Here is a 12,595-nt window from a genome sequence, read left to right on the forward strand (position 1 = left end):
CCACCAATGTAGCGACTGAGGGGATTATCCCACTGCTGCCACCAATGTAGCGACTGAGGGGATTATCCCACTGCTGCCACCAATGTAGCGACTGAGAGGATTATCCCACTGCTGCCACCAATGTAGCGACTGAGAGGATTATCCCACTGCTGCCACCAATGTAGCGACTGAGAGGATTATCCCACTGCTGCCACCAATGTAGCGACTGAGGGGATTATCCCACTGCTGCCACCAATGTAGCGACTGAGGGAAGGGGGAATAGCTGTAACAGGGCCTGTGGTGCGAGCACATTACCTGTGCTGAAATGTCCAGACACTGACAGATGCCATTTATATATATCACCAGCCCCCATTAATTATATTGTATAACTTGTATATAACTATATCATACACAACAATATTTCCATAATTCAGGGAAAAAAATATTTTTTCTAATCTGGGTAAATAAACCATGTATCTTCCGTGTGTGACGCAAGCAGGTCTTGATAAAGCGTTTCCTCATTCTCTGTCAATGGGAAGTTCGTTTTGCGTGGCCCGGTACCCCAGATACAGATTTAGTTCATTTTAAAACATTCCATTGGTCCATAAGTGAAATCTCCACTCACCCGGGGCACCGGGCCAGCCAGTCCCTCCCCTGGTCCTTCCCCCTGGTCAGGCCTCTACAGAAGCCTCAGTCATTTCTAGTACATGCAATCAATAACTTTCACAACCACCGAAGCCCTCAGAAACGGAACAATTCTTCTAGTTTGGACACATCTGTTTCTTTCGGATTAAATGACAAATCAAATGTCTTAATTTGACTCGTATAAGGAGCGGTTTCCGTTTGTATAAATTTACGCCTTCAGAAGAACCAGAAACGACAACTTCCTTGAATATGTCAGCTAGTTTAGACCTGTGGAATATTCCACTGAGAGCGCTGAATATCAACGTGAGAAAAAGATTGGGACTGTTTTTAAACCCGAGAAACACTGTGGCATCAGACTGGATGTCTGTCGCAGAAAACATGGGTTTCTCTTATTTAGAGATCAAGAATTACGAGGATTGCCAGGACCCAACACGGAAGATTCTAGAGGACTGGCAAGCACGTTGTCCCGGAGCCAAAGTTGGAAAGTTAGTTTCAATTCTGGATAACGTGGACAGAAAGGACGTTGTGGAGGATCTCCGAGTTCTCATTGGTAAACCAACCGCTTTTTATTTCTAAATAATATGACATGTAATCATCTATAAAGGATGACTGAAACCTGTATGTGTGTGTGTGTGTTCTGAAATGTGTTACAGCCATGTTATGCATTAATTACAAAATAACCTTTAGTTGAAGTGTCATGAATTATGATGACGTAATATTGAAATAATTGCTGAGTAACTTGACGTGTGTGTGTGTGTGTGTGTGTGTGTGTGCGCGCGCGCGCGCGCTTGTGTGTGTATTTCTGGGTATGTCTGGGTGTGTCTCTGTGTGTGTACAGAGGAGGACTGTAGGAGGTACATAGAGAGACAGAATGAGCCCCCAGTCCAGGTTCCTGAGGTGGACAGCTGTGTTCCCAGAACCCCGGAGAGACAAGGCATCACCCTGGAGGATGACCCAGAAGGTAATAATATAAATACGTCTGTAGGACATTACTATCCAATCATAAACACTAGTGTTACACACTAGTGGTCTGTAGTACATTACTATCCAATCATAAACACTAGTGTTACACACTATTGGTCTGTAGTACATTACTATCCAATCATAAACATTAGTGTTACACACTATTGGTCTGTAGTACATTACTATCCAATCATAAACATTAGTGTTACACACTATTGGTCTGTAGGACATTACTATCCAATCATAAACACTAGTGTTACATACTATTGGTCTGTAGTACATTACTATCCAATCATAAACACTAGTGTTACACACTATTGGTCTGTAGGACATTACTATCCAATCATAAACACTAGTGTTACACACTATTGGTCTGTAGGACATTACTATCCAATCATAAACACTAGTGTTACACACTATTGGTCTGTAGTACATTACTATCCAATCATAAACACTAGTGTTACACACTATTGGTCTGTAGTACATTACTATCCAATCATAAACACTAGTGTTACACACTATTGGTCTGTAGGACATTACTATCCAATCATAAACACTAGTGTTACACACTATTGGTCTGTAGTACATTACTATCCAATCATAAACACTAGTGTTACACACTATTGGTCTGTAGGACATTACTATCCAATCATAAACACTAGTGTTACACACTATTGGTCTGTAGTACATTACTATCCAATCATAAACACTAGTGTTACACACTATTGGTCTGTAGTACATTACTATCCAATCATAAACACTAGTGTTACACACTATTGGTCTGTAGGACATTACTATCCAATCATAAACATTAGTGTTACACACTATTGGTCTGTAGGACATTACTATCCAATCATAAACACTAGTGTTACACACTATTGGTCTGTAGTACATTACTATCCAATCATAAACACTAGTGTTACACACTATTGGTCTGTAGTACATTACTATCCAATCATAAACATTAGTGTTACACACTATTGGTCTGTAGTACATTACTATCCAATCATAAACATTAGTGTTACACACTATTGGTCTGTAGTACATTACTATCCAATCATAAACACTAGTGTTACACACTATTGGTCTGTAGGACATTACTATCCAATCATAAACACTAGTGTTACACACTATTGGTCTGTAGTTGAGATTACTTTATTTGTCAAATAAGATCCAATCAAAATTCGACTTCCACTTTATGCCAACCCCGTCTGAATGACAGGTATACTGTACAGAGGTTGGAGACACACTGGGCACCCGTGGAGCGGTAGTTGTGTGGAGATTTAGTGCCTTGCTCAATGGCACGATGGCAGGCAATGGCATTTAGCATTTGATACCATCAATCCTATGGTTGCTAGCTCACTGCCCGACAGATTCTTCCTGTCAGACCCAGGATTTGAACTGGCAATCCTCTGGTTGCTGGCCTTCCTCTTTTACCTCTAGGCTACCTGCCGCTCCACACAACTAAATGATAAAAACACTAGTATCACATTCACTGGTCAGTAGCATGGTGACTATATCAACTCTGCTTATCACAACATTACGAAGTAGATAGACTATAGTCATATGGAATATTCTTCCCTGAACATGCAAACAGCCTTCTGTATACAATGGTGGCAGCTTGTCTCTGGCCATCATGCACCAATGTTAATATTTATGACAGTTTTTTACCTATTGAGTCCTCTCTCTCCTCTGTCTCCTGATGTTGAGTCCTCTCTCTCCTCTGTCTCCTGATGTTCTCTCCACTGTCTCCTGATGTTCTCTCCTCTGTCTCCTGATGTTCTCTCCTCTGTCTCCTGATGTTCTCTCCACTGTCTCCTGATGTTGAGTCCTCTCTCTCCTCTGTCTCCTGATGTTGTTCTCTCCTCTGTCTCCTGATGTTCTCTCCACTGTCTCCTGATGTTCTCTCCTCTGTCTCCTGATGTTCTCTCCACTGTCTCCTGATGTTCTCTCCTCTGTCTCCTGATGTTCTCTCCACTGTCTCCTGATGTTCTCTCCTCTGTCTCCTGATGTTGAGTCCTCTCTCCTCTGTATCCTGATGTTGAGTCCTCTCCTCCTCTGTCTCCTGATGTTGAGTCATCTCTCCTCTGTCTCCTGATGTTGAGTCCTCTCCTCCTCTGTCTCCTGATGTTCTCTCCACTCTCTCCTGATGTTGAGTCCTCTCTGTCTCCTGATGTTGAGTCATCTCTCCTCTGTCTCCTGATGTTGAGTCCTCTCCTCCTCTGTCTCCTGATGTTGAGTCCTCTCTCTTCTGTCTCCTGATGTTGAGTCCTCTCCTCCTCTGTCTCCTGATGTTGAGTCCTCTCCTCCTCTGTCTCCTGATGTTGAGTCCTCTCCTCCTCTGTCTCCTGATGTTGAGTCCTCTCCTCCTCTGTCTCCTGATGTTGAGTCCTCTCTCCTCTGTCTCCTGATGTTGAGTCATCTCTCCACTCTCTCCTGATGTTGAGTCCTCTCTCCCCTCTGTCTCCTGATGTTGAGTCCTCTCTCTCCTCTGTCTCCTGATGTTGAGTCCTCTCTCTTTTTTGTCTCCTGATGTTGAGTCCCCTCTCCCCTCTGTCTCCTGATGTTGAGTCCTCTCCTCCTCTGTCTCCTGATGTTGAGTCGTCTCTCCTCTGTCTCCTGATGTTGAGTCCTCTCCTCCTCTGTCTCCTGATGTTGAGTCATCTCTCCTCTGTCTCCTGATGTTGAGTCCTTTCCTCCTCTGTCTCCTGATGTTCTCTCCACTCTCTCCTGATGTTGAGTCCTCTCTGTCTCCTGATGTTGAGTCCTCTCTCCTCTGTCTCCTGATGTTGAGTCCTCTCCTCCTCTGTCTCCTGATGTTGAGTCCTCTCTCTTCTGTCTCCTGATGTTGAGTCCTCTCCTCCTCTGTCTCCTGATGTTGAGTCCTCTCCTCCTCTGTCTCCTGATGTTGAGTCCTCTCCTCCTCTGTCTCCTGATGTTGAGTCCTCTCCTCCTCTGTCTCCTGATGTTGAGTCCTCTCTCCTCTGTCTCCTGATGTTGAGTCATCTCTCCACTCTCTCCTGATGTTGAGTCCTCTCTCCCCTCTGTCTCCTGATGTTGAGTCCTCTCTCTCCTCTGTCTCCTGATGTTGAGTCCTCTCTCTTTTTTGTCTCCTGATGTTGAGTCCCCTCTCCCCTCTGTCTCCTGATGTTGAGTCCTCTCCTCCTCTGTCTCCTGATGTTGAGTCGTCTCTCCTCTGTCTCCTGATGTTGAGTCCTCTCCTCCTCTGTCTCCTGATGTTGAGTCCTCTCTCCTCTGTCTCCTGATGTTGAGTCATCTCTCCACTCTCTCCTGATGTTGAGTCCTCTCTCCCCTCTGTCTCCTGATGTTGAGTCCTCTCTCTCCTGTCTCCTGATGTTGAGTCCTCTCTTTTTTGTCTCCTGATGTTGAGTCCCCTCTCCCCTCTGTCTCCTGATGTTGAGTCCTCTCCTCCTCTGTCTCCTGATGTTGAGTCCTCTCTCCTGTCTCCTGATGTTGAGTCCTCTCTCTCCTCTGTCTCCTGGTGTTGAGTCCTCTCTCTCCTCTGTCTCCTGATGTTGAGTCCTCTCTCCTCTGTCTCCTGATGTTCTCTCCTCTCTCTCCTCTCTCTTCTCTCTCTTCTCTCTCCTCTCTCTCTTCTCTCTCCTCTCTCTCTCCTTTCCTCTCTCTCCTCTGTCTCCTGGTGTTGAGTCCTCTCTCTCCACTCTCTACTGATGTTGAGTCCTCTCTTTCCTCTGTCTTCTGATGTTGAGTCCGCTCTCCCCTCTGTCTCCCGAGGTTGAGTCCTCTCTCCTCTGTCTCCTGATGTTGAGTCCTCTCCCCTCTGTCTCCTGATGTTGAGTCCTCTCTCCTCTGTCTCCTGATGTTGAGTCCTCTCTCCTCTGTCTCCTGATGTTGAGTCATCTCTCCACTCTCTCCTGATGTTGAGTCCTCTCTCCCCTCTGTCTCCTGATGTTGAGTCCTCTCTCTCCTGTCTCCTGATGTTGAGTCCTCTCTCTTTTTTGTCTCCTGATGTTGAGTCCCCTCTCCCCTCTGTCTCCTGATGTTGAGTCCTCTCCTCCTCTGTCTCCTGATGTTGAGTCCTCTCTCCTGTCTCCTGATGTTGAGTCCTCTCTCTCCTCTGTCTCCTGGTGTTGAGTCCTCTCTCTCCTCTGTCTCCTGATGTTGAGTCCTCTCTCCTCTGTCTCCTGATGTTCTCTCCTCTCTCTCCTCTCTCTTCTCTCTCTTCTCTCTCCTCTCTCTCTTCTCTCTCCTCTCTCTCTCCTTTCCTCTCTCTCCTCTGTCTCCTGGTGTTGAGTCCTCTCTCTCCACTCTCTACTGATGTTGAGTCCTCTCTTTCCTCTGTCTTCTGATGTTGAGTCCGCTCTCCCCTCTGTCTCCCGAGGTTGAGTCCTCTCTCCTCTGTCTCCTGATGTTGAGTCCTCTCCCCTCTGTCTCCTGATGTTGAGTCCTCTCTCCTCTGTCTCCTGATGTTGAGTCCTCTCTCCTCTGTCTCCTGATGTTCTCTCCTCTCTCTCCTCTCTCTTCTCTCTCTTCTCTCTCCTCTCTCTCTCTCTCCTCTCTCTCTCCTCTCCTCTCTCTCCTCTGTCTCCTGGTGTTGAGTCCTCTCTCTCCACTCTCTACTGATGTTGAGTCCTCTCTCTCCTCTGTCTCCTGATGTTGAGTCCTCTCTCTCCTCTGTCTCCTGATGTTGAGTCCTCTCTCTCCTCTGTCTCCTGGTGTTGAGTCCTCTCTCCACTCTCTCCTGGTGTTGAGTCCTCTCTCTCCTCTGTCTCCTGATGTTGAGTCCTCTCTCTCCTGTCTCCTGATGTTGAGTCCTCTCTCTCCTCTGTCTCCTGATGTTGAGTCCTCTCTCTCCTCTGTCTCCTGATGTTGAGTCCTCTCTCTCCTCTGTCTCCTGGTGTTGAGTCCTCTCTCTCCACTCTCTCCTGGTGTTGAGTCCTCTCTCTCCTCTGTCTCCTGATGTTGAGTCCTCTCTCTCCTCTGTCTCCTGATGTTGAGTCCTCTCTCTCCTCTGTCTCCTGATGTTGAGTCCTCTCTCTCCTCTGTCTCCTGATGTTGAGACCTCTCTCCTCTGTCTCCTGATGTTGAGACCTCTCTCCTCTGTCTCCTGATGTTGAGACCTCTCTCCTCTGTCTCCTGAGGTTGAGTCCTCTCTCCTCTGTCTCCTGATGTTGAGTCCTCTCTCCTCTGTCTCCTGATGTTGAGTCCTCTCTCCTCTGTCTCCTGATGTTGAGTCCTCTCCCCTCTGTCTCCTGAGGTTGAGTCCTCTCTCCTCTGTCTCCTAATGTTCTCTCCTCTCTCCCTCTCCTCTCTCTCCTCTCTCTCTCCTCTCCTCTCTCCTCTCTCTCTCCTCTCCTCTCGCTCCTCTCTCTCTTCTCTCTCCTCTCCCTCCTCTCTCCTCTCTCTTCTCTCTCCTCTCCTCTCTCTCCTCTCTCTCCTCTCCTCTCTCTCCTCTCTCTCCTCTCTTCTCTCTCCTCTCTTCTCTCTCCTCTCTCTCCTCTCTCCAGGGGGTATACCAGAGCTGTTTGATGCCTTCATCTGCTACTGTCAGAGTGACTTTGACTTTGTCCATGAGATGATCCAGCAGTTGGAGCAGACGGACCACAAGTTGAAGCTGTGTGTGTTTGACCGGGATGTCCTGCCTGGATCATGTGTCTGGACCATCACCAGCGAACTCATCGAGATGAGGCAGGTTCAGGCCTCCTTTAGGCAACGCCATAGTGGCGTCTTGGAGATCCACGGCCACTTATTGGCTGTGTTCTGTTTCTGTTTAATGGCTGATCCTCGTGTTTTCAGAATTGTATTAGCTCAAGAGACGGGTTTTGCTATGCAAGAGCATGTTACAGCTAAGAGAGTGGTGGTTATGGCTGGATAATACTGTATGTTGTTGATCTGTAGGTGGTTATGGCTGGATAATACTGTATGTTGTTGATCTGTAGGTGGTTATAGCTGGATAATACTGTACATTGTTGATCTGTAGGTGGTTATGGCTGGATAATACTGTATGTTGTTGATCTGTAGGTGGTTATGGCTGGATAATACTGTATGTTGTTGATCTGTAGGTGGTTATGGCTGGATAATACTGTACATTGTTGATCTGTAGGTGGTTATGGCTGGATAATACTGTATGTTGTTGATCTGTAGGTGGTTATGGCTGGATAATACTGTATGTTGTTGATCTGTAGGTGGTTATGGCTGGATAATACTGTATGTTGTTGATCTGTAGGTGGTTATGGCTGGTTAATACTGTATGTTGTTGATCTGTAGGTGGTTATAGCTGGATAATACTGTATGTTGTTGATCTGTAGGTGGTTATGGCTGGATAATACTGTACATTGTTGATCTGTAGGTGGTTATGGCTGGATAATACTGTATGTTGTTGATCTGTAGGTGGTTATGGCTGGATAATACTGTATGTTGTTGATCTGTAGGTGGTTATGGCTGGATAATACTGTATGTTGTTGATCTGTAGGTGGTTATGGCTGGTTAATACTGTATGTTGTTGATCTGTAGGTGGTTATAGCTGGATAATACTGTATGTTGTTGATCTGTAGGTGGTTATAGCTGGATAATACTGTATGCTGTTGATCTGTATGTGGTTATGGCTGGATAATACTGTATGTTGTTGATCTGTAGGTGGTTATGGCTGGATAATACTGTATGTTGTTGATCTGTAGGTGGTTATAGCTGGATAATACTGTATGTTGTTGATCTGTATGTGGTTATGGCTGGATAATACTGTATGTTGTTGATCTGTAGGTGGTTATGGCTGGATAATACTGTATGTTGTTGATCTGTAGGTGGTTATAGCTGGATAATACTGTATGTTGTTGATCTGTAGGTGGTTATGGCTGGATAATACTGTATGTTGTTGATCTGTAGGTGGTTATGGCTGGATAATACTGTATGTTGTTGATCTGTAGGTGGTTATGGCTGGATAATACTGTATGTTGTTGATCTGTAGGTGGTTATAGCTGGATAATACTGTATGTTGTTGATCTGTAGGTGGTTATGGCTGGATAATACTGTACATTGTTGATCTGTAGGTGGTTATGGCTGGATAATACTGTACATTGTTGATCTGTAGGTGGTTATAGCTGGATAATACTGTACATTGTTGATCTGTATGTGGTTATGGCTGGATAATACTGTATGTTGTTGATCTGTAGGTGGTTATAGCTGGATAATACTGTATGTTGTTGATCTGTAGGTGGTTATAGCTGGATAATACTGTATGTTGTTGATCTGTAGGTGGTTATAGCTGGATAATACTGTATGTTGTTGATCTGTAGGTGGTTATAGCTGGATAATACTGTATGTTGTTGATCTGTAGGTGTAAAAGGATGGTCGTGGTGATATCTGATGAGTACCTGGACAGTGATGCCTGTGACTTCCAGACAAAGTTTGCCCTCAGTCTCTGTCCTGGTAAGTCTATCACTCAGTAACATTTTTTTAACCTTTATTTAACTAGGCAAGTCAGTTAAGAACAAATTCTTATTTTCAATGACGGCCCAGGAACAGTGGGTTAACTGCCTTGTTCAGGGGCAGAATGAAGGCCCAGGAACAGTGGGTTAACTGCCTTGTTCAGGGGCAGAATGAAGGCCCAGGAACAGTGGGTTAACTGCCTTGTTCAGGGGCAGAATGAAGGCCCAGGAACAGTGGGTTAACTGCCTTGTTCAGGGGCAGAATGAAGGCCCAGGAACAGTGGGTTAACTGCCTTGTTCAGGGGCAGAATGAAGGCCCAGGAACAGTGGGTTAACTGCCTTGTTCAGGGGCAGAATGACGGCCCAGGAACAGTGGGTTAACTGACTGTTCAAGGGCAGAATGAAGGCCTGGGAACAGTGGGTTAACTGCCTTGTTCAGGGGCAGAACGACAGCCTGGGAACAGTGGGTTAACTGGTCTAGGAACAGTGGGTTAACTGGTCTAGGAACAGTGGGTTAACTGGTCTAGGAACAGTGGGTTAACTGGTCTAGGAACAGTGGGTTAACTGGTCTAGGAACATTGGGTTAACTGGTCTAGGAACAGTGGGTTAACTGCCTTGTTCAGGGGCAGAACTTCACTTTGTCGTCTCTGTGATTTGAACTACCTTTTGGTTACTAGTCCAACACTCTAACTACTAGGCTACGCTGCCACCCCAACATGTTGTTGCTCTGTAGGTATTTTAAGATCTGGTGGTAGATCATGTCTGCGTCTGTGACCTCTTTCCATTTCCTGTTTTTCTCCATATTAATATCATGGTAGGTTGTTGTGTCATATTAATGTCATGGTAGGTTGTTGTGTCATATTAATGTCATGGTAGGTTGTTGTAGTGTCATATTAATGTCATGGTAGGTTGGAGTGTCATATTAATGTCATGGTAGGTTGTATTGTCATATTAATGTCATGGTAGGTTGTAGTGTCATATTAATGTCATGGTAGGTTGTAGTGTCATATTAATGTCATGGTAGGTTGTATTGTCATATTAATGTCATGGTAGGTTGTAGTGTCATATTAATGTCATGGTAGGTTGTTGTAGTGTCATATTAATGTCATGGTAGGTTGTAGTGTCATATTAATGTCATGGTAGGTTGTAGTCATATTCACGTCATGGTAGGTTGTAGTGTCATATTAATGTCATGGTAGGTTGTAGTGTCATATTAATGTCATGGTAGGTTGTAGTGTCATATTAATGTCATGGTAGGTTGTAGTCATATTCACGTCATGGTAGGTTGTAGTGTCATATTAATGTCATGGTAGGTTGTAGTGTCATATTAATGTCATGGTAGGTTGTTGTCATATTAATGTAATGGTAGGTTGGAGTGTCATATTAATGTCATGGTAGGTTGTAGTGTCATATTAATGTCATGGTAGGTTGTATTGTCATATTAATGTCATGGTAGGTTGTAGTGTCATATTAATGTCATGGTAGGTTGTTGTAGTGTCATATTAATGTCATGGTAGGTTGTAGTGTCATATTAATGTCATGGTAGGTTGTAGTCATATTCACGTCATGGTAGGTTGTAGTGTCATATTAATGTCATGGTAGGTTGTAGTGTCTCATTAATGTCATGGTAGGTTGTAGTGTCTCATTAATGTCATGGTAGGTTGTAGTGTCATATTAATGTCATGGTAGGTTGTATTGTCATATTAATGTCATGGTAGGTTGTAGTGTCATATTAATGTCATGGTAGGTTGTTGTAGTGTCATATTAATGTCATGGTAGGTTGTAGTGTCATATTAATGTCATGGTAGGTTGTAGTGTCATATTAATGTCATGGTAGGTTGTTGTGTCATATTAATGTCATGGTAGGTTGTAGTGTCATATTAATGTCATGGTAGGTTGTAGTGTCTCATTAATGTCATGGTAGGTTGTAGTGTCATATTAACTGCATCTATCTCCTCCCTGAAACCTCTCCCAGGTGCCCGGAGCAAGCGACTGATCCCTGTGAAGTATAGGTCTATGAAAAAACCTTTCCCCAGTATCCTGAGGTTCCTGACGGTGTGTGACTACACACGACCCTGTACACAGTCCTGGTTCTGGGTCCGGCTGGCCAAGGCCCTCTCCCTGCCCTGAATGGATCGTACAGACTTACAGCAACCAATCAGCACAGGGGGCCTGCCCCTCTCCAGCGGGAACAGAAAGAGTACATGTCAGCTCGGTGGTACTGTTACTTTACTGGGGACCATTGATCGCCACAGTCTGGTTTTTATATTACATTTGTTCACCTGTTAAGAATATTGTATAGATCAGATGTCTGCATGGTTGGCAACACATTTTACAATTATTTAGCTGTTTGTTTATCTGATTGGCCGGCTCTTTAGTTTCCACATCCTCCTTCCTCCTGTCATGGCGGCCATGTTGTCTCCTCAGATGAGAGATATCAATCAGCATGTGACTTCCTCCTGTCATGGCGGCCATATTGTCTCCTCAGATGAGAGATATCAGCCTGTGACTTCCTCCTGTCATGGCGGCCATATTGTCTCCTCAGATGAGAGATATCAGCATGTCTTCCTCCTGTCTTGACACCCTGTTTCAGTACAGAGCGGAGAGACTGACACCTGGCACATTCACCACACTTTATAAAGCTGTATAAATCCACCAATACCAAAATCTACCAAAACTGTAAAAAAATGTAAAGAAATGGGAGAAGGACAGGAAGTGATAAGGGACTTTGTCAGTGATGTAACTGTCCATTTCCTAATGGACTCATAGTGGGTTACTCATGCGCCCTTCTCTGGTAACTACTGGATGTATATTTTGTGTTTCTTCATTTCATCTGCACTGTTTTTCTATTAAAAAACATCTTTATTAAGCTTCCTAATGTCTACCAGCGTACTTACTTCTATATGGCATGACAGTTACTTTCAGTAGTGCCTGGTCCGGCAGTACCACAGGAGGGCCTGGTCCAGCATTACCACAGGAGGGCCTGGTCCAGCAGTACCACAGTAGGGCCTGGTCCAGCAGTACCACAGGAGGGCCTGGTCCGGCAGTTACTTTCAGTAGTGCCTGGTCCAGCAGTACCACAGGAGGGCCTGGTCCAGCAGTACCACAGGAGGGCCTGGTCCAGCAGTACCACAGTAGGGCCTGGTCCAGCAGTACCACAGGAGGGCCTGGTCCAGCAGTACCACAGGAGGGCCTGGTCCAGCAGTACCATAGTGGGGCCTGGTCCAGCAGTACCACAGTAGGGCCTGGTCCAGCAGTACCAGCAGTATCTCAAGACATCAATCAGGAAGTTAAAGCTTGGTCGCAAATGGTTCTTCCAAATGAACAATGACCCCAAGCATACTTACAAAGTTGTGGCAAAATGGCTTAAGGACAACAAAGTCAAGGTATTGGAGTGGCCATCACAAAGCCCCAATCTCAATCTTACAGAAAATTTTTGGGCAGAACTGAAAAAGCATTTGCGAGCAAGGAGGCCTACAAACCTGACTCAGTTACACCAGCTCTGTCAGGAGGAATGGGCCAAAATTCACCCAACTTATTGTGGGAAGCTTGTGGAAGGCTACCCAAAACATTTGGCCCAACTTAAACTATTCAAAGGCACT

At 45.1% G+C, this 12,595-nt stretch overlaps 1 protein-coding gene across 1 annotated transcript; it reads left to right on the forward strand.

Moving 5' to 3' along the window:
• The first annotated feature begins 659 nt into the window (after nucleotides 1–659).
• On the forward strand, nucleotides 660–11,257 carry LOC139366865 (MYD88 innate immune signal transduction adaptor). Its single transcript, XM_071104562.1, has 5 exons — nucleotides 660–1,174; nucleotides 1,463–1,585; nucleotides 7,077–7,257; nucleotides 8,903–8,994; nucleotides 10,969–11,257. Exons 1-5 carry the CDS (start codon nucleotides 874–876, stop codon nucleotides 11,121–11,123), a joined length of 852 nt encoding a protein of 283 aa, XP_070960663.1. The 5' UTR covers nucleotides 660–873; the 3' UTR covers nucleotides 11,124–11,257.
• The last annotated feature ends 1,338 nt before the right edge of the window (nucleotides 11,258–12,595 follow it).

The sequence above is a fragment of the Oncorhynchus clarkii genome, chromosome 15 (assembly GCF_045791955.1).
Source record: "Oncorhynchus clarkii lewisi isolate Uvic-CL-2024 chromosome 15, UVic_Ocla_1.0, whole genome shotgun sequence".
In the NCBI taxonomy this organism is placed as follows: Eukaryota; Metazoa; Chordata; class Actinopteri; order Salmoniformes; family Salmonidae; genus Oncorhynchus; species Oncorhynchus clarkii.

Bases quoted from the DNA above. Each gene is read 5' to 3' on its own strand.
- LOC139366865 (XM_071104562.1), top strand. From the start codon at position 874: ATGTCAGCTAGTTTAGACCTGTGGAATATTCCACTGAGAGCGCTGAAT. The intron at 1,586-7,076 runs GTAATAATATAA...TCCTCTCTCCAG, and splicing joins CCTGGAGGATGACCCAGAAG to GGGGTATACCAGAGCTGTTT. The intron at 7,258-8,902 runs GCAGGTTCAGGC...GTTGATCTGTAG, and splicing joins AGCGAACTCATCGAGATGAG to GTGTAAAAGGATGGTCGTGG.